At 40.5% G+C, this 22,816-nt stretch overlaps 1 protein-coding gene across 3 annotated transcripts in view; it reads right to left on the bottom strand.

Annotated features, from left to right (window-relative positions):
* Positions 1-16,123: 16,123 nt before the first annotated feature.
* GAS2L3 (growth arrest specific 2 like 3) overlaps positions 16,124-22,816 on the bottom strand; it is a 36,013-nt gene continuing 29,320 nt past the window's right edge. For all 3 annotated transcript variants that reach the window (XM_059681870.1, XM_059681869.1, XM_059681871.1), the window contains 2 exons: positions 21,779-21,886; positions 16,124-20,273 (listed from right to left, as the gene is read on the bottom strand). In XM_059681870.1, the coding sequence (XP_059537853.1) occupies positions 19,008-20,273; positions 21,779-21,886 (1,374 nt within the window). In that variant the 3' untranslated portion in view covers positions 16,124-19,007. The remainder of the gene's footprint in view (positions 20,274-21,778; positions 21,887-22,816) is intronic.

Below are 22,816 nucleotides of genomic sequence, written 5' to 3' on the forward strand. Positions count from 1 at the left end.
AAAAATCAACAAACAATATATAAATTATTTTATGCATTCTTTTCACTGTAGCATATCGTTTAAAGGAGTTTTATTAGAGAATAGGAGGCAATGTATTTTTAAAGTATTTTTAATATCACCTATGCACACATGTATGTTTTGAATACCAACCTGTACACATACTTATACATAGGACATGGATATATATTTACACACACACACACACACACACACACACACACACACACACACACACATTTATGGAACATCAATGGCATTCTAGTTTGTTTCCTGAAAGGAAAATTGGTCCTGCAGTAACACGTTCATGTGCCCTGTCCCCACTACTTGCTCTCTTTTTAATGAACAATGAAAAAGTATTTACAAAATTGGAATACCACCAAGAGAAGAGATGAGCAAGGAGTCAGCTAAACAGTCACAAGTTTGGCTTTAGATTTCTTGGTGAGCAAAAGGGAAACAGAGTAGGCTATTGCTTTTGGGTCCTCACCAGGGTCTAGTCTGGCTGAAAGGATTCCTCAGTGAGTAGAACAAATAAGAGATAAAGACTGGCTCCGTGGCAGCAGCTGATGACACTAAAACAAGAAGAGGGGCATTATGAGGACATGGGTGAGAGGCCAAACTCTGAAAGCCACAGGAGCACTCTGAATGGGCTGGCCAGGCAAAGGGCCCACAGCAGGAGACCAGGAAAGAGCATTCCTGAGTAACAGCTGTTGGCCACAGCTGGAATGCAGGCCAGCCATGAGGTGAAAGGAAACACTATTTTGAGGGTCAGGGATGTAAAGAACATAGATATACCTCTTTGCCCCATATGAGAAATCTAGGTTCAACTTTTATATAAGAGGCACTGAGTCACATGGTGACTCTGAATTTTGTAAATGATACAGAAACATTCTTTTCATGAGTGCTTCTCCTAATACTCCTCCTCAGAAGATAAGACCCATGGTTTAAAAAAACAAAGAATGAAAAAGAGCTAAATGCACTTTGTGAAAATCAATAGCATTCTATATGAGAAGCTACTGGGAATATAATTGAGAAAGAGATTCCAGTTACAGTCGCAAGAAAAAGATAAGGTACTTTGGAGGAGTTTTTATGAGAAATGTGTATAACCTCTATAAAGAAAATCCAAAATTTTATTGAAAGAGTTAAAATACTTGACTAATGGAAAGCCATGCTTTCTTGGAAAACTAAACGCATAAGATGTCAATTCTTCACCTTGGTTTTCATTTCTGATGCTATATTGTAGGGCCACTGCTTACTTGATATATATTGATTTCATATTTGCTCCTAGAGACTTAAACAGTGAAGAGAGGTTAACTTGTTATCTGGCCCATTGATTGGTTTTTGCTAAAAGAATGGGTTTCATTTTCAGCAATCCTATCAGTTAATTGCAGCTCATACCATGAATAGATTCTCCAAGCTAACTTCTGTTGACATCTAATATGTTTTCTGAGACACACAATATTCCTGTGGTGATTGTAGTGATTGTAGTACCACAGATGTGTAGGAGGTCTCCAGGGAACCCCCCCTTCCCCGCCCCCCCCAGTAAATAGTAACCCTATTCTTTGTCCAGGCTCTGAGCAAGTTGAGAAATAAAATAATGAGTAAAGATAGAAACCAAAATATTAATGTTATTTATAGTAAAAGCTAGATGGTAAGGTAAAATTTAGGGTATTAACTGAATGGGTCTGCTGACTGGATTAGGCAAATTTAAGCATCAAATTTGAGGCAGAAATGAACCTGAAAAGCTCCCTCACTCACTCACCCATCCACCTGTCTACCACATGCCTCTGGGCAGGCAGGCTCCTTCCCAAAAGGAATAAGGTGAGAATTATTCATAAATGTACCAATCAGGTACGTTACTATCTCCCCAAGGTGGAGTGAGGAAAGGGAGAAAGGACAGGTGTTACATTGATTGAGACTTTTTTATGGGAAGGAAACATCAGAAGATGAAAAGAAGGGTTCCCCACTAATGAGATGCATATTGAGAAGCAATAACAAGAAATGGAAAGAACAAGGCAATAGGAACCAAAAATTTGGCATTTGTCCTGATTTTCCCATATTTTCTAGCCACGAGGACTTGAGCAAATAACAGCACCCCCCACCCCAGCCTCTGTTTTCTCATCTGTAAAATGGGGATGATCGCTGTTCTTCTTATCCAAAGCGTTTCAAGATAACACAAAACAAGGCAACATAAAAAACTGCTGAGTATCAGAGTATGATATTAGCAGATAAAAACTTCCTCAAAATCCTGATCATCACAGGATGAAGAGTTAGATCTAATAGATAGTTTCTTTCTCTCGGGTTTTAAGCAGTGCGGCTATTTTTAGACTCGGTTCTTCAAATGCTCCTCCTAAGTTCCTTCCCCTTCCTTCTGTGTACTTCTTACTGTGCCTCCGAGGTGACAAGAGATTCCCCAGGGACCTCCTGGCCATTTCCGACTCGGGCCCCACATTTCCTTCCCTGTACTTTCTTGCAACCAGGGAACAGATGAAATTCCTGAAATAGTGTCTAGCAAAGCAGATGCTGGGCTCCCAGGAGGCCTAGTATGTCCCACCCCTCACAATAGCCTGATCCTTCCTAATTGATGGGCAGGAAATCTGCTCCTCCCCCAAGGCCTTGGCTCCCTGAATAGCAGCAGCAGCAGCTTCTCAGTGGCTAAGCCAGAAAGAAACCTGGGCTTCCTCGCTGCTTCCTCCAGCGCCCTCCCTGTCCCAGGTGAAGTGACAGTTACCATTCGCTGGGACATGGTTGCTTTAGGTGCATTTTTAAATGCTTTACACGTCTTGTCTTATTTAGCCCTCCATACAGTCCCAGGAGATAGGCCCTATTTTTATTCCCAGTTTGATTTTACTGTTGAGGAAGCTAAGGCCCAGAGAAGTTCAATAACTTGCCTAAGTCCCACACCTGGTAAGGGGTCTTACCGGCATCTGAACTTCCACATTTTACCAGTTGCCAAGTCCTGTATATTTGATCTCCTAACTGTTTTTCAAATCTATCCCCATCTCTTCACTCCTATCATCTTTGTCTAGGTCAGGGGTGGGGAACATCTAGGCCATGGGCTGTACAAGGCCCACACAATCATTTGGTCTGGCCCTGCCAAGGCATTAGGGGTGAGTTAGTCCGACCAAAGAGAGCAGGCTAATTTTTAATTTGATAATTTTGTATGGCCTGCGAATCTATACATATAAAGAGCCAGGGTCCATAGAGACCAAGGCTCGACCAGCACATCAGAAGTCAGTGCTGGGTTGCCGTGGAGACCCAGCACTGACTGCCAAGGGGGCTCGGATCAGGCCCAGAGAGAGGCCCGAAGAGAGAGAGGCAGGGTCTGATCCCCAGCCTCTGTGGCAGCTGTTGATCAGCTGTTGCCTCTCTCTCTCCCTGCTTCGCCAGCAGCCCTGCCTCTGTTTCTCTCCAGGCCTCCTCGGGGGCTGCTGATCAGCCCCGACTCTTTGATCAGGTCCAGAGATAGGCCCAGAGATACTGACTGGCATAGAAACTGACCAATCAGAACCAAATCTGGGTGAACTCTGAAGGCAGAACCTAAGGTGGGGGCTGAGGAGGGGTTTTAAGGGCAACAGCTGTTTGGTGTAAGGTGTAAGAAAATGGTTCAATTTTTTCATGACCAGTTTGGTAGTATAGTGCATATGGCTGGCTATCAGTTCAGATATAGGGATTATGTGTTTTTGTCTGCCAAGAGCATCTCCTCCTGCTGAAAAAGGCTCCCCCCCACCCCCATTTAAGCAATTCTATCCTATATAATCTATCTATACTACTAAAAGGGTAATATGCTGGTTAGACTGGGTCGACCGGCCATCTTCTGGACGTCTGACTTCCTTCCAGACAAAGCCATGTTGGTGGGGGCCAAGGTAGAGGCAGTTAGGGGCGATCAGGCAGGCAGGGGGTTAGGGGCAATCAGGCCAGCAGGGGAGGGCAGTTAGGGGCAATCAGGCAGGCAGGCAGAGGCAGTTAGGGGCAATCAGACAGGCAGGCGGGTGAGTGGTTAGAAGCCAGCAGTCCCAGATTGCAAGAGGGATGTCCAATTGGAAAGGGTGCAGGCTGGGCTGAGGGAACCCCCTCCCCACCGTGCATGAATTTTGTGCACCGGGCCCCTAGTGATGTTATAAATATCCAAATGGCCCTCAGCAGAAAAAAGGTTCCCGACCCTTGCTCTAATATCTAGTCGAGGCCTTTTTGTCTCTCCTCCAGCCGCTTGCAGCTTGTAATTGAAATGCCCTACCCTCTTTCCTTGGCCTCTGCCTACGTCTGCAAATACATCTTCTCTCGTTCTGCTCACTTCACATCCTCCATTCATCCCTAGTGTTTGCAGTTCCCAGAATATAATTTGTCATCTCAAGTTTCCCTGTCTTTGAACATGTTTTTTCCACTTTTCCTAATATTTCTACTTGGCAAATGTCTACTTGACCTTCAAGACCCAGTTCAAGTATCTTCTCTCCAAAGGCTTTCCAACCATCCCAAGCATGGTTGATCATTCCTTCTTTAAGGTTTATAAATATTTGTGTATTCATGGTAAGCATTTGTTTATCTGTTTGTCTTCCCGAATTGACACAATCCCTGTGAGAGAGACAACTGCTAATAGTCATAGTCATAATGGTTTGAACTAGTACAAGTTCCCATTTACTAGATGCCTGGCATGTATCACCGGATACTCAACCGGGCACTTACAATCTTCACCTCTATTCTTTACAACTGCCTCGCATGGCACACACTATGATCCCATTTTACAGAGTCCAGTACCAGAGATAGTCCAAACACATCAAGGACCACAATAAATGTACATGGATTAAATTTACATAATAAAGAGATTTCCAAATTGAATGAAACAAGCAAAATAGGATCTTCGCATGTGAAACACCTAAGTGGGATCATTCTGGTTCCTCTGAGCTGAGTGTGTGTATGTGTGAGTTGTGTGAGTGGTGTGAGTGGTGTGTGTGTGTGTGTGTGTGTGTGTGTGTGTATGTGTGTGTGAATGTGTGGGTGTGGGTGTTGGGAGGGGGTGCTAATTCAGTGTACAGGCTTTTGGTGATTTTGGTGGCACTTAAAAGTTTGGGGAACAAGCAGCACAATTTTAACTTTTGTATACATTTTTTACAAGGTGTAATTTAATTAATTAAGATATTTTTCACTAAAAGTCCTTCATCTGAAAAGTACAGAATACTGAATATGAAGCAGATCACGTGAATATTCAAAAGGGTGATATTGATGAGAATGGTTAAAGAGACACCCCCAAATATCAGCAAGTTTATTCACTGTATGGGAAATGGGTTAACATTACCATTTTGTTCTAAATGTGGCCATTAAAATCCCAAGGAGGGAAACTTCCACATATCACTGATTATTCACTTGGTAATTTTAGCCGGAAGATCTTCATTCTTTTCAGGGGCCTGGATAAATCAATTGTAACAAGCTGTGCAATTATCATTCTTGCAACTGACTGCTTGTGGCAGATTTAAATTCCATTTTGCAAAGGAGCCAAAAACTGTCCTTTGCCTCCTAAGCTCTGAAGCCAGAAAGCAGCTGAACGTGGCCACTGCTTTGTTCTTGAATGGAGCTAATTGCAGAGTTGTCTGCAGGAGGGCGGGCACTGGGCAGTCGGGGTGTAAATAAGGACAATGAGAGCTCCTTTTAAACAGACATGACTTCTAAAAAAGGCAACAGAGCTGCAGAGTTTAATTACTCTCACAGGAATTGTTACACTACAGAGACCTGACCTTTTTTTTTCCCCCCTCACAATTCAGTTCAACAAACATGACAATTCTCTGTCATAAGAATATTCTAATTTTAACTTTCTACAGATGGTTTGGTAAGAATGCGAAGTTTAATTCCTCCCTTCTTTCCTCACTAGATTTATTTTAATCCTGCATCACCGTCAGTTTAAGATAATTTGCATAGTATTGGAATGTGTATGTTCCTACACCTTCTTAAAAATCATTATTTTTTAATTCTTAAAATTCAACCAAGCAGCCATTTGGTAAACCCTATATACAGGGGTGGGCAAAAGTAGGTTTGCAGCTGTGAGTACATTGTGGATGAAAACAGGCCACATGCTAACCTGACAAGCTCAGGGAAGGCCTGCATGGCGGCCTTGCAAACTCGGAGACCTAACGTAACCACAAGGATGGTCTGAAGTTAAAACTTTAACTAAAAGCAGTTTATGGTGGGTAGTCATGTCCTAGGCGGGTATCTTCCTTGACAAAGGTCAATCTTTACCTTAACAGCCTGTCTATTGTCTCTTTGCATCTACAATAACACATTGTTGGAAAGTCTAATTATTTTTCCTTTTCCCAGACCCCTCAAAGCACAGGCAGCACTCTGCGGAGACACAAATCCCCTCGTTGTTACTGAGTAAATTGTTGACTGTTAACTATCAGCACCCACCAATGTAAAAGGAGTATGTGTCTGTCATTGTACTTTTTATCCGACTGGTTTCCTCGCTTTGCTTTCTCCTGCCTCCCTCATCTATCACCAATGGATTTCATGTAACCCACTTACATCTCTTTTGATTGTTAACGTACAAAACAAGGTACAGAACTGCCATTCTCCAGAGCATGATCTCAATCCGTTGAGATTCTGCTTCCTGGCATTTGTCGACAGTTTGGCTCAAATAAACTGCCCCCCCCCCCTCCCCAAATTCTTCAAAGGTTTGAATGTTCCTTATGTTGACAACACGAAACACAGAGTTGATTCCTGTATTAATGATTGCATTACAGATTTGCATTACAACTGTAAACCTACGTCTGCCCACCCCGGTATGGTTTCCAAGCATTTCATTTAATGATTTGCAAACATTTTCTTGCTTAATGCTTATATCTGCTTATGGCCGCTGTTCTCATTTTATAGTTCAGGAAATGGAGATGAGGTTACTTGGACAAGGTCACACACCCACTAAGTGGTGGAGCCATCATTTAAATCGAGCCCACCTCCAGAATCCTTTCCTGTCAGCAGAATTTGGAAAGCAAATGTTGCCTGCCCTCAGGAGACATGGCTAAACCGCTATAGGAATGGTGGCCGCGCGCGCACGCGCGCGCGCGCGCGCGCGCACGCGTGTGTGTGTGTGTGTGTGTGTGTACTGGGAGGGGATGGATGGTGGTGATAGCAAAGAAGCACCTCAAATGAGCTGGCCTGTGCTCTGGGCACTTTTATATTATTGTCCAAAATCAAGTGATGGAGCTTTCTCTGAGGCCTGAGGGCAGATGACTGCTTTTAGATGCGCCTTCTTATTCTGATTTATTTTTATTCTTCTGGGTCAGTCTTCTGACCCTGGCCACCTTGCATTACCTCACTGATTTCCTGTCCTATTTTATTGTTATGTTTTTTCTCTCTATTATCCACATTGTACAAGTCAGTGGTGCATTCTATGTTGTTCGACTCTGTTTGTTTGTTTTCGGAATGACACATCTCTGTTCAGAGTCATTGTCCTCAAATGACTTACTTGGCAGGAACGGCCAAGCCGTGTGCCAGGATGTTTTCTAACCCACAAAGTCCCTCCACGAAAATAAAAATTGTATCATTTTCTGTTCATTGAAATTAATCAGCAATTCTTTTTTGTTTCCTTTTTTAGCCAGACCCTGTTTAGCCATGCCTAGAATTCTGTATAGTATATAGACTTGGGATTTTAAAATCCAGTGGGCTACACAGGGGCCAGGTGCTAAAGAAAAAATAGAGGTAGGCGAGTTACTTTTCTAATTTGTGATCTGTCTCTCTCCCTTTCTTCATCTCCCTCCTCCCCCCTTTATTTTTTTCCTGGAAGGACAGTATCACAGTTCAAGTTCCGGAAGGGGGACACACTCTGAGATGGAGATTTGCATGCATCATGTTTACTGGGGAGTGCTCTCAGGTCAACACCTGTCGGGAAAGGGCAGCAGAGTCCTTAAAGCAGGATTGGGAAGAAGTTGGGTGTGATGCTATCACAACAGACATCTCAGCTGATCCCACACGGAGGGCTGGAGCCGGGAGGACCCTCCAGAATGGTCTCAAGTGGAGGCAGGGAGGGCGAGCCTTTCTACCCGTATCGAATCACTGACTACAGGTTGCCCCACAGATGAAGTGTATCTACTCAAACAAAGGGGATTGAGGACATTCAGTAATGATCTGAGAGTAAGGAGACGCACCCACCAAACTCTGGGTGCTTGGAGGAGTGAATGCTCAGTCCTGGGAGCCAAGGGAATCTAGGGGACACACCACAGTAGCCACTCCAGTTTTTGTTTATTTTTTTTCCCAAAAATATTTTTCTTGATTTCAGAGAGGGAGAGAGAGAGAGAAACATCAATGATGAGAGAGAATCATTGATCAGCCGCTTCCTGCACGCCCCCTACTAGGGATCGAGCCCGAAACCCAGGCATGTGCCTTGTCTGGGAATCAAACTGTGACCTCCTAGTCCACAAGTCCATACTCAACTACTGAGCCACACTGCCCGGGCTTGTTTTGTTTCTTAATTATGAAACACTTCAGTCATACAAATGGAGAATAACCTAACAAACACACGCATACCCTAAATCTATCTTAGGAAATAGAACATTACAAATTCAGCTGAATTATATCCAGCAAAAATGAAATGCTTTGCCCAAACCCACTTCACCCCCTCACTCAAGAAGTAACTGCCATTCTAAGCTTGATGTTTCTCTTTCCAGGTAAGGTGACCAGTTGTCGTGGTGTGCCTGGAACTGGGAGGTTCCTCCAGACAGGGAACTGTAGTGGTAAAATAATCAAAGTTTGAGGCAAACCAGGAAGGTTGGTCATCTTATCAGGCATGTTTTATACTTTTTTAAAAATCTACCTCAATTCAAAAATAATATATTGTATTCTATTCTATCGTTAAACTTTACATAAATGGGATCAGGCTGCATTATCATTCTACAACTTGCTTATTTTTTAAAATATATATTTCTTTATTGATTTCAGAGAGGAAGGAAGAAGGAGAGAGAGATAGAAACATCAATGATGAGAATCATTGAGCAGCTGCCTCCTGCACGCCCCCTACTGGGGATCGAGCCTGCAACACAGGCATGTGCCCTTGGCCAGAATCAAATCTGGGACCCTTCAGTCCACAGGCCGACTCTCTATTCACTGAGCAAAACTGGCCAGGGCCAAGTTGCTTATTTTTAAGCTCAATATAATTTTATGAGGTTGAGTCACATGGGTAATTACAGCTCAAGTCCATTCGTTTTCATAGCTCCAGAAGATTCCACTGCTGAGACACAATCACGCTTTATTTATCCATTCTGCTGCTGATGGGGCATTGGGGTTGTTTCTAGCTGCCCATTTCGAGTCCCGCAATTAGCATTATTGTGTCTGTCTCCATGCACATGTTCGAGCACTTTTCTATGTGAGAGGAGAGCTGCTGGGCTCTCTCAGACACACAACGTCACCTTTACTAGGTAACTGGTAAACTGCTCTCCAGAGTCTACCAATTTCCCTCCCATGGGCTTTGTTCTGGGGGGTTGCTGTTGCTATACATTTTACCAGAATTTGATATTAATCAGAATTTGAAAATCTACAGGATGTTGAAATCTAAGGGATGTGAAACTCTTTCCTTTTAAATAAAAATCTACTGTTTGTACTGTTCCCTACTGATTTTTATGTGTATTAAAATGTAAATATTCTCCAGATGTTGGTTCTGCAGGAGAATGATTTTGTTCTCCCTGTGAACTCCTTGAGGACAGACCCCCGGTCTAATTATTTTGGGGAACCCAGAAACCATCACAATGCTTGCCATAGAGCAGTCAGTACATGCTTGGTCACTTGGTGAACGATCCAATTCATTAAGTGTCCTATCTCTTGCTAATGTTTGCTTTCTTACATATTTATGGAGGACCTAATAGTCATTCACTTACTCAACAACTGTTTGCCAAGTATCCATCATACTCCAAGCACTGCTCTACGTGGGGGATAGCAGTGAACAAATTAGACAAAAATCCTTGTCTTATAATCTATTGTTATGTACTTAGCTCCAAGCTACAGGAGATGAAGATACAGCGGATCACTTGGGCATGAAGTGGTCAGAGAAGGCTGCATGCAGGAGACAAGGCTTAAGCCAGCCTGGGAGGAGTGTGCACTGAGATTTCTAGAGAGAAAGGCTCAAGGGATCTGAGATGGAAGAGAATGCAGTGTTTGTGTAACAGTGAAGAGAGGGTGTTCGGTGGGTAGGGGGATTTTAAAGTTTGAGCCAAGGAGTAGACTCAATGAAGAGCCTTGGAAGAAAATTCTAAAATTCATATTTGTGGAGTAAGAAGCACTGACTCTCAAGTTTTGAAGCAAACAAGCAACATGGCAAAGGAAGGATCTGCTCAAGGAAGTGTGGTCTGGTTGTGGCCTGCAAAATGTGTTCATGTGAAAAGTCTGGAATCTGAGTTCAAACAGAGGCTGCTGCTGCAAAAAGCCAGAGGCCTAGGAGCCTCCTAGACTCCCTTTACACACACACACACACACACACACACACACACACACACACACACACCCCTACCTGCATCCAGGGGGTGGCCAAGTGACATCAAGCCTGTCTCCTCCGTAGCTGCTGGAGTCACAGTGCTGGTAGGTGATTTCCCTAAAAGGCAAGTCCAATCACGTCAGTCCCCTGCTTACATCCATCAGCCGCCTCCGTACGCCTCATACTAAAATCCAAGTCCCACAGGTTCACCGGGCCCCACAGGTCCTGGTTTTGCCCACCTGTTCCCACACCCTCAGAACTCTGCACTCCAAACTGGGAATGATGTTTCACGTCTCCGTACCTCAGCATCCTCCACTCTTACTGCTCAACGCAGGTTTCCCCGGGTGGCTGGAAACTCTCCTTCTTTCAAGGTCCAGCGACGGGATCGGCTTCTTGGAGAAGCCTTTCCTGGACACTTGGAGCGGTCCCCACTCACCCCCAGTGCACCCCTTCATGCTTCCCTCACACTGCATTTGCAGTTATGCGTACAAGTTTGTGCTCTCTGCTAAAGAGCAGGCTTTTTGACAGCACAATCTAGGTCAAACCATGTGCATAGGTAGCACTTTCATTAGGCTGGAAGCTCCGTAAGAGCTGGACTCATCTCTGTTTGTTCACCGTTACGCAAAGCTGAGCACATACAGGCAATTAACAAATCTTTGTTGAATTTGTGGAAGATAGCAAGTACTTCATACATGTGGGATGGATGGATGGACGGATGGATGGATGGATGGATGGAGTTGTAAATGTTAGGTCATGGAAGGGGAGTTGGACTAAAATTTCCAACTACCGAGGAATTGAAACTTTTTGACCCACTTATTGTTGGTTAAACATTGTGAAGCTAGCCATCTGCAGGAACCCAGTTTAGGTAATACGGTGTCCCCTTTGTGACATGCCTAATATTGTATGGCTCACAGTCAGGCCTTTCGTTGGTACATCTGCATTGTAAGATGATGATATCATTTATTACAGGACAAGTATCCTGTTTGTGATTCAAGAACTGGAAGTATCAAGGGACTTAGTAACTCTCAATCTCACCCCCTGAGAGATACAAATTCTTCCGGTTTAGGTGTACTGCCCTCACCCAGGGGCATGTTCCTTCTTAGCCAATACTCCTTTTGTGTGCATATTCCATCAACATCATTTGCAAGTGAGGTCAAGCCATTTAACTTCAAACAAACCCCGCCAGAGCATATGACCTTGAGATTTAAAACCACAGAGTGAGGACAAAGTGGACGACCATTTTATGTACTTCCTGGACGCCACAGATCTTTTTTCAAACCAAAAGTCATTACATGGGCTGCTCTCCTGCAACTTCAAAAGAAAGGGGAAACATTAGAATGGCCCAACAAATGATTTGTAGTGGCATGCTCCAAAACCTCGGCATAGTAGGTTCTCGCTGGAATGAGTGAATGAATGCAAGCATGAATGAGTGAATGTTCACCCCTGAGTTGTGTTATAAAGTATCAACGGTGGCAACCATACAAAACTTGGGTGGGAGTTGGGGGGTGGGGAGCAACTCTTTACTAAATTTGTGCTTTTTATTCTTTAAGTATATTTTTATTGATTTCAGAGAGGAAGGGAGAGAGAGAGATAAACATCCATGATGAGAGAGAATCATAGATCGGCTGCCTCCTGCACGCCCCCCCCAGTAGGGATTGAGCACGCAACCCGGGCATGTGCCCTGGCCTAGAATCGAACGGTAACCTCCTGGTTCATGGGCTGATGCTCAACCACTGAGCTACGCCAGCTGGGCCTCTGTAACATTTTTTTGACCGAATTATTCTCATATCAAAACCTATTACATAAAGTTACAACTACTTAGCATCTCTTCCAAGTTCCTTCAACATAGACTCAACCTTCCTACTTCCCCTCTTCTCCCTGTTTTTCCTAGCAACTGGGAGAACTCATATAACCCGCAGGACAACTACCTGGACTTACCTGCTGCTCAGAGGTTGGTTTACTCTGCAGCTAATAGGCTCTATCAACACATTCCCTGGCCTAGGAGTTTCCTTATCTGTTCAATGCGAAGAATGAACCAGGTAGCAGCAGGACTGTGCTAATCTAAGTCTAAATGTTATGCTCTGAGTATGCTCTCACAACCCTGAAAATAAATATTTTAAAGCAAAAACCTGGATAGTAAGTTGGGAAATTTTTAACTTTTTCTTCTGTACAACTGCAGCATTCTCTGTTGTGTGGCTGTAACAAAAGAGATCTGTATCTTTAAGGACATTCTCCTCACCTCCCTTCTCCTCTCTTCTCTACTCCTCTCCAAACTAAGGTCACGTTTGCAGGCTTCTCCAAACTCTACCATGACATTGTTCCAGGAAAAACCCTCTGACAGCAGGTGGATCAACAATATTAAACCAGAGGCTCACTTTACCCACACTGATGCTTATTTCCACCAGTGAAAGGCTATTTCCCTTCCTTCTTCCTTTCCTCCACAAACATTTAGACATTAAGCGCAGAAGATGCAATCGTGAACAAGCGAGACACGGGAGTACCCATCTGAAGTTTGGTGAGGGACTTAGATAAGTAAATGGGAACTAGTCTAGGTGCAGTGCAAGGACAGGAAAAATGTCAGCTGGGAAGAAAGTGCGCTGGAGGCATCCAGCCCAGGCTTGGAGGGACTGGAAGTTCCCACTGTGAGCTGGGTGAAGGTGTGGGGGAAAGAGAAGGTCAAGTCAAAAGAATAGTGACTCTCCTGCTAGAATGTCCTCTGAAGGCTCCAAACTATCGCTTCTTAAGGTGCCCTTTGAGCTTCATTGATTTCAAAGGCTCTCATTCTCAGCAGTGTTGATTTTTTTAACCTGTTAGGATACCTGGGACTTCATGAACTTCAACAATGGTTTTTGCTGATGCTTAATATAAATGGAAACTACTGCAAATTGCTAAAGGCACTTACTTTCACCTTATCTCAGTGCTTAGGATTAAAATTGTAAATGTCATGTTTCAGCCTCCCACTGTGTGCCACAGTTTGGCCTATTCTTCCCCGGCTGCTAATTGGGCTCCCGTGCAACCAGCACGTGCAATGAATTATTGGAGGGACCGGCATGACATAACTTTTACCACATTTTCAGGGCTGTGTGAGAGAAATTTATTTATTCCTTTTACAAGAAGCATAGAAACCTGCTCACTTATTTTTAAACTAGAGACTCGGTGCATGAAATTTGTGCACGGGGGAGGGGGGTGGCGCTCAGCCTAGCCTGCTCCCTCTTGCAGTCCGGGAGCCCTTGGGAGATGTCCGACTGATGGCTTAGGCCCACAGTCTGACATCCTTAGTGCTGCCGCAGAGGCAGGAGAGGCTCCTGCCACCATCGCTGCAGTCACCAGCTGCGAGCCCGGCTTCTGGGCTGTGGGAGCGCACTGACCACCAGGGGGCAACTCCTGCATTGAACGTCTGCCCCCGGTGGTCAGTGTGTGTCATAGCGACCAGTTGTTCTGCTTCTCAGGCGATTTGCATATTAGCCTCTTATTATATAGGATGGTTTTTAAAACAGAAGTTCTAGGGCCACCTAAAGTCATAATCTTTTACCAATATCTATTTCCATTGTCCTGTCAGAAAATTATCTTAATTGCTAATATAATTATTTCATGCTAGATTTATTTTTCTCTTGTCATTTATCATCCAGCAAAATTTACAGAGGATTTGATTCAGCAATTCATTATTCCAAGAACAATGCTTTGAACGTAGCTAAGTGCTTTATAAATGTTAAACTAAAAACATGAGCCCTGGCCAGGTGGCTCATCATCCCATACACCAAAAGGTTATGGGTTTGATTCCCACTCAGGGCACATGCCTAGGTTGTGGGATCGATCCCCGGTCAGGGTGCATACAGAAGCAACTTATTGATATGCCTCTCTCTCTCCCTCTCTCTCTCCAATTAAAAACACACACATAGCCTCAGGTGAGAATGTAAAAAAATATAAGAATTCACTAATCCCAAAATATATTCAAGCTTAGACGATTTAAAATAAAGGGTAATTAAAAACAGTTAAATCAAGACTTTTCTCAGAAGAAATAAAGAAAAGGCAGAATGGATTTTCTTAAAATGAAAATCCTATTTTCTTTATCACATCATCCTAAAAACAAACCAAGTTTGTGGAAAAGCATAAATAGGTATAAATAAATATATCCTTTAAATAAAATTCAATTAGTCAATCTAGAATTTTATATTTATTCTTGACTTTCTTGAGAATTAGTTTTCTCATCTACAAAAAGAGAGTTCATTCATTTGTTCACAAATATTTACTGAATGCTTAGTATGTGCCAGGCATTGGTTTAGGCTTTGGGAACACAGTGGTAAATAAAATAGGTGCAGTTCCTGTCTTTATGGTGCTTATACTCCAAGGAAGATCATTCTTACTATCCCATAGAATTGTTCAGAACACTGGATGTTATTGTAATTAAGTGTTTTGTGAGTTGCAAAGTGCTATATAAACCCAAGGTTCTTGAATGTGATGACTGTCTTATTCCTCTTTTTATCTCCTGTAATTCAGTAAGTTTTAGTAAATGGTGATTTGAGTACAGTGTTTCAACACTGCAACATTTGACCACTAGAGGTCCTCGACAGATACCCAACTCTAATCCATTCTACCTATTATATTCATTCATTCCAATATAACTTGTGAGGTAGTTTAGCAAAAAACACTTAAGAAGGTTGGTCCTATTAAATGAAAAGGTGTTGATTATAGTAGGTAATACATGTTATGTGCCCACAAATCACACAATTATTAGTGTGCTGTTCCTGGCCGAATACAGAAAATTAAGAAATGTTATATGTTAATACTTTATCACTACAGTCTCTCAAAACAAACCCCTGCATCACCATACATGATTGTTTCAAACTAAATCAAGGCCTACATAATTTTTAATGGCTTCATGGTCTTCTATCTTGTGGTCATATCAATATTAATGATGTGCTATGATTAACACATTTATAGCTAAATCTTTGTGTGTATTATCTCTTCAAGATCAAGTCTTATTGTGCTTTTCTACAAGAATAGTATATCTATAGGAAAACAGCTTAAATTTAATAAAACATGTCTTCATATTTCTAGATTTACTGAAAAAAATTGTTAATATTTTCCTATTACCCAAAATTTCATAAAATAAGTTTAAAAATTTTACATTCACAAATGGTTAGAAAAGTTTAATAAATACTTTGCCTACGTACTGTTTTGCTTTTTCCTTTTTTCTTTTTTTGGAAACATCACAAGGAGTACGTAGTGAATAAACTGCTTTTTATAATTGCTATGGTCATGAACATAGGAAAAATATAGTATTTCAAGACTATTCTCACTGTACTGAACTTACATTAAAACAGACTTATAGAAATTGAAAATTCCTCCTATCAGTAGCTTTCTGTGAATACAATAATTGTGTGATCTATAGAATTCTGCTTTAAGAACTGATAAATTAATTAAATCAGAGATTAATAAAGATGAGTCTAGCCATACTGAGGCAAACTTTTAACAAATACAGCAACTTGGGGATCAAATACTGTTACTTAATGGTGAAACCTTTTAATCTCCTGGTGCAGTGAAGTAAGTTCCACAAGTATAAGGAGGGCATTTTAAATAGCAATAAAATTAAAACTATTCTCAAATTTATGAATGCTTCATATATGCAATTTCTCACATGAACCAAGTGATCAGAAGACACAAAGAAAACAAACTGAGAACTTGGTATATACACTTACTTTTAATACTTGAGAAAATATAAATCTGATACAAAAACTGCTGGCACAGGAAAGAATTACACAAATTTGTATTCAAATAGAGTCAGTATGTGAACCCAGATGTAAGAATGTATCAGAACATCATAACAGCCTGCTATGGAAGCCTTTTAAAGAAGTAATAGACTTTAAAATCACAGAGATAAATAGACTGCAGAAGAAACAGTAATTTTCTTTGCTCAAAAAATCTCCCTCATCCATTAAGAACTGTAAACTCACTGTGGGAGGAAAGTTAGAGGAAATCTAATTTATCAAGGCATTTTGAAGATATAAGCCTTAAATACCTAGTGTAAGGCCAAACAATGTAAAAACAATCAGAATTTCATGTTCCTCTGAAGATTAATTGTATATATTAGTCATGTTAACATAGCAAAAAAAACCTTATTCCATTCTTTTTTGAAAGTACACTTTTCTTCTTCTAGTTACTTTAGTAATTTAAGCTTAATATTAACTTATTAAATATTAAACACAAAATTGCTTTTATAATCTTGCACTATTATTAAAAAGAAATAAAAACTTCTTTCCAACTTCAGCAATATATTTTTTTAATTGTGAAAATGATTAGAGACACTAGCCCTTCTTTAACAGCATTTGAAAATAAATTTGAAGAAAGTATCTTTCAGGCATTATTTCAAAAAACCTTTATTTTAGGATAAAATTCATTCAACATGACTATAAATGGAGAAATTCCCTACTAATGAAAAATAAGGCTATTTACAAATGAATTTCCAATTTAAAAACACACACATAATTCTTGGAATTTATGCGAGGTGTCTGGGATACTCATATTCCTGAAGACTCTCAACACAAAAATTCATATATTGTAAAATTTACTTAGATTCATAGCTTGGCTATAATATCATTTATTTTTTTTTAATTCTAGAAGTTACTTATATAGAAGTATTGTTTCCTCTTACAAGGAAATAAACTCCTTCTTCTTCTTTGAAAGGTAAAATTCTTCCTTTTTGAAAGATGCATTAAATATTACTGATCATTAAAAATGGAAGCTGCTATCATTTCTTGAACATTGACTTCACCTTCCAAAGATGTAGATGTTATCTCTCAATGCCCAGATCAACAGCAGAACTAAGCCAAATATTTGGTGACTGTCTCTTTTTTGAAGAAAAGCATTAATTATCCCCCAAACTAGCTTGCATATATTTCTTATTTTAACTATATGCCTCAGACAAAAGGTCACTTAGTGTTACACAGTTTTCTTACTTTATAATCTATACAGCATTAGTAGTCAGCTTCAGATGCTTATTCTCTGATTGCACATTTGTGTAAACCATTATTTTCCCTTAGAAAACACATTACAGTTTAAAATAGAGAAACACAAACCTCAATATTGAATATAATAACTGATAATACTGTAAAGTTATTAAAAATACCCCTAAAACTTCTGAAAGTACATTAATGTTTTAAATATTCACCATCTCTTAAAAAGCAATTTACAACATCATCTTAGATTGATGGAGTCTCTGTGGTAATACATGATATATTCCTTGGAGAATCTGACTACAGAGCAGAAAATGTTGCATATAAACTGTTACTTGTTATTGCAAAACTGAAGGCAGCATGATTTATAAAAGAAAATTAATGTAGTTGGAAGAATCTAATTAAAACTGGCATTGTGCCTTCTAAAGAAAAATAACCACATGAAAGAATTTTTATGTAGCACCATTCTAAGCTTCTTTATTGCCTTAACTTTAAGACTGTTAAAATGTAATTCTGATGTTATATTAATGTAAAAATTCATATCTGCACTGGTAGGAAATTACATTATTAAAAATATTTTCAATATGCTAAAAGCTACTAAATAAGTTTCCCCTTTCCCACTGCACAACATCCATCTAAAATGAAACGCATAAATACTTATAAATAATAAAAACTTAGATTTTACTAAATTTCTGTTGACCTTTCAATACCTTGTTTCTTTTTTTAAACCAAAAATATTGGTAACAAAATATTACCAATGTTAATAAGTCGGTTAAAAAATAGTTCCCACTGGACCAGAGTGGCTCAGTGGTTGAGCACTGACCTGTGAACCAGGAGGTCATGAGTTCAATAGCCAATCAGGGCACATGCCTGGGTTACAGGCTCAATCCCAGGTGGGGGGGCGTGCAGGAGGCAGCTAATCAATGATTCTCTCTCATCATTGATGTTTTTATCTGTCTTTCCATCTCCCATCCTCTCTGAAATCAGTAATATATATATATTTTAAAAATCAGTTCCCCCTGATTAGGGAAGCTTAAAAAAAAAAGTAGTAAGAATTTACCAAACCCAGAATAACACCAACCTAATGAGCGGCAGCCATTGGTACTTAGTGCTGTTTGATCAGACAATCCTGATCAGAAAATAAAGTTAGGTGCCTTTTGAAAGACAAGTGCCAAACTGTTGCTATTTTACTAAAATGCAGGAGCTAATATTAAAAGCACCACCATTGCTACTTGCAGGTATGCAACCTCTCTATAAAAATATAAACCTATACTTAATATTTAAAAATATAGCAACCGTAGTTATAGCTCTAGTAGTGTTATTTGACTTTACAGTCCCCTTAAAGGGCAGACATTAACAAAGATTCTATTATTCATATGAACCTTGTGGCAATTTTACAGCTGCCTGCCTCAAGATATGGGGACCTCAGATCTGGAATTCTGATGAGCCCTCTCCTCACCACCCCTAGCTCCATCCCAACCTGCACCCCCATGCTACTGTACTTAATGTCTGAACCAATTTGGACAAGCACAAACAGAACCCTTTAACTTGTGAAGCTAACACATTCACTCTCTTCTTTTTCTGTGGTTTTTTTTTAAATGGCACATTTGTATTTATTTCCTAGGTTTCTTACTTCCAGTCATAACAAAATAGTGATCGTCATCTTCCTTTTTCTTTGCGGTAGGCTTTTTATCCCCACTCCCTGCTTCCTTAACAGATGAGGGTGGTTTCCTGGTGGGAGCTGGGGCTTTGCCACCTTTGGGAGGCCCTCTGGCTGAATGCGGGCCCCGGGTGGCAGTCTGTGCTGCCTTTGACACCGCGTGTGCTTTGGCAGAGGACTGAGGAAGACTCACGACGGAGAGCGGGGTGCGGCCAGGGGACTTGGAGGAGCCGGGTCCTGTCTTCTGAGGCTGCTTTTTGGCAAATGAAACTACCTTCTTATCTTTCGATTCCTGTGCTTCTGCAGGAGTGACTGAGGATACACAAAGTGGCTGGTTTAAGTTCAAGGCTGACTTAAGTCTCTGTGCTGGCACTGCCCCTGCTTGCGAGGCTCCGTCTGAAGGCTGAGACCGTGCTCCTAGACCTGGGGTTACGGTTTTGGAACTGGGTTTCATCATTTCTGCAGGGGACTGGACAGAAGGAGAAGGTTTAGGTAGCTTCGGACACTTTGATGATGAATTCAAATGCGCAGCTGAGTGACATACTGCATTATCCCTGGAGGATGTATGACTGTGTTTCAGATGCTTTAGCTGCGTTTTCCCTGAACACTTATTTGGCAAAAGTGTAGAATCGGGCACATCTCTTGATTTCTGGGCTGGAGTAAACTTGGCCTTCTGAGTGTTGGGTGATGAGATACATTTTCTCAATGACTCAGATCCACAAGGTGCAGTTCTTGGTAAGGCTGGGGAAGAAGTGCTTTTACCTCCTAAAGTTAAAGAAGCAAGTGAGGATGCTGCATTGCTGGAAGGAGCCTGTGGCTTCTTGGCTGTGCCTTTGGAAGATTGGAGTTTGAGATGAGAAGGTGCTGCTGGGGGATGTGGCATTTTTGAACGGACTGACACGGAGCCCGGGTGACCTCCTTTCAGGGAAGGTGCTGGCAGCTTTTCTCTGCTCCTTGGAATACCAACTGGCGTGCCCGGTTTTGATTTTTCTTTCTGAATCATGCTAACTGCTGACATCGGATTCATTTCAGGAGGCTGGGGTGTTCTGGCAGGTGAATCGGGCACATTTTCATTAGAAACGCCTTTTTGAAACGCTAGAATTTTTTGTTCTAGTGTAGCAAACTGTAATATTCGACAGGGGTCATATTTAAGCAAAAATCCTTGAAGAGTATCCCAGCCTCCACCAACACGGACCATGACATGTTTTCCATGAAGCATCTTTCCCCCAAAAGAAAGTGAAAAACAAAGTTGTAAAACCGTAAGGTTCACAGTTACAATTCATTAGTTAGTAGTCACAGTTTGTGATGTCTGTGATCTATGAAATTCAGATATTTGCCAATAAATTTACTATAAATTGACAGCCCCTTCTTTGTATTATTGAAGGAATTTAATCCATATCGAATCATGTAACTGACAAACAGTATCCCCCAATTTGTAAAAAGATATTTACATACAACTTGCATCCTAAACAATCCAAATTACTAACATACAAAGTTGCAAGGGCAATCTTGTTCAACAAAGAATTGAATATGGAAGGAAGAAAAGAGAGAAAAGAAAGGAGAAATGGGAATTTACAGGGAAAAAAGCCTCATAAAAAATAAATTATTATGAAAGATAACAATCACTAAAATGTGTACTTCACAATTTAATAAATTACTTTCATATGTATTATATCAGTTTAAATCTTCAAAAACTTTGATATAATTTATTACTAGTTCTTCGCCGATGAGAAAATTATGGCTCTGAGCGATTAAGGAAATTGTCCCAAGTCACACAGCTTGGCCCGGCCTCCAATACACCAGGCTTCCCCAGCCCAAATGGTGCTTTTGTGCAGATAAGATACATCCTGAGTCTGCTAGCGCAGAACAAGCTGGATTTCAGCCCCTTGACCCCCATCCATAAGCAGGAAGATCTGCACAACTGTATGAGATTGCCCTAAAAATTTCACCTCTAAACCACATGCTCTGTGACTATTGCTACGTCATACTGCTTTAAAAAGAGAAAGCAAACCCAAAGAAAGTACACGTGGGTGTTTCTGCGTGTTGGGGGTAAGGGGAAGTAATGATAATATATAAAGTAAAAGAAAATATGGATGTCAAAATTATTTTTAAATACTTTTATATTCGATTCCTAAGTTGGGAATAAAACAGCTCTTTTATCCGAAGTAGACAGAATGCTGAACAGTGAAACTTAAATCTCCTCAGCAAAGGAGATGATCAGTTGCAGACTGCAGATGGGACAAAGGAAGGAAGTGAACGTGTATATCAGCATATTGGTATATATACCGATGCTGTGTCCATGTAAAAAGGTCTTATACTTAACACACAATGTGTATATTACTATAAATGGCAATGTTTCTATTTTCTTTTCTTATTATTGACATTTAATCAGATTAGATGTGTTGGTTTTTTCTTATGATGATGAAAACTAATTCCTTTTTAGAAAATCTGAAAAATGGAATAAGTTACCTGAGATATACAAACATTTCTCTTCAATTATATTCGATGTCAGAATAGTCTCCTATAGTTTGCAGTTTGTTGTGTTAAAGGTGTTAACCTAAATTCATTATATATTCATGAAAGCCATTTTTTTGTACAGTGAAATTCTTTCATTAATAACATCAATTTTTTTAAAAAGTAAGAGCAGAATAAAAGATTGGTTAAGCAATACATCCAATTTAAAAACAAGATCTGTATGTAGATAGAATTAAATGGTGGACTTACTCTTATAAAGAGTATTTTATCTCCTAGTCGGTACCGTCCTTCAGATAAGTATTCAATAGAAAACCGATGAGAACAACTGCAAGGGGGATCTTCAGCAATGTGTGTAACCTGAGATTAAAATAAGTAACAGCTAGTGCTTGTGACAGAAAGTATTTTGTTCAACACTAAAATGCAAGGTTATTTGATAGCTGGGAAAGTCAAACTCAAAGATAAAAGTTTAAAGACAATTCAACTTTTAACTATCTCTTCTCCTTCACTGGTTGACAAGTATTGAGATTCCAGAGGTGGACAAACTTTTTGACTCGAGGGCCACAATGGGTTCTTAAACTGGACCGGAGGGCCGGAACAAAAACATGGATGGAGTGTTTGTGTGAACTAATATAAATTCAAAGTAAACATCATTACATAAAAGGGTACGGTCTTTTTTTTTTTTTTTAGTTTTATTCATTTCAAACGGGCCGGATCCGGCCCACGGGCCATAGTTTGCCCACGGCTGGACTATCTAGATCTATCCCAAAGTTACTTTTAAAATAGGCAGAGACATTTATATCTATCCACCCAAGATTGGGTAAAATTCTAAAAAAATGCAATGCAAGAGGCATTTTCTAAAAGTGCTCACTTTGTTTCAATAATCTGCTAAGGAGATGAGAGTCGGGGAGAAAACCCTACTTCTACCCCTCAACAAGCTTACAAAATTTTTAATTGCAGCAAATATCTATGAAATGATAACTAGAATATAAAAAACACTATAGACTGTTATTACATTAAACAACACTTTCCAAATGTCTATTAGTAATGACTTGTTATTTCCTTAAAAATTTGTAAATTAAGCACTTTCATAAAGTAATACAATCCCAAAAGACCACAAAATCTAAGAAACAGCTAAAGCAGAAACAATGTTTGATACTCAGCTCACCTCCATTCCTTGTCATACTGTAGTCATTGCAGAAGGCACAGCCTGACCAAGTGCAATTCTATTAACTTCTACGTAATGATAAACAGCTAAAGTTAAGAAGACTTTCCAGTTGAGACTCGCCA

Source organism: Myotis daubentonii, chromosome 2 (genome assembly GCF_963259705.1).
Source record: "Myotis daubentonii chromosome 2, mMyoDau2.1, whole genome shotgun sequence".
Classification (NCBI taxonomy): Eukaryota; Metazoa; Chordata; class Mammalia; order Chiroptera; family Vespertilionidae; genus Myotis; species Myotis daubentonii.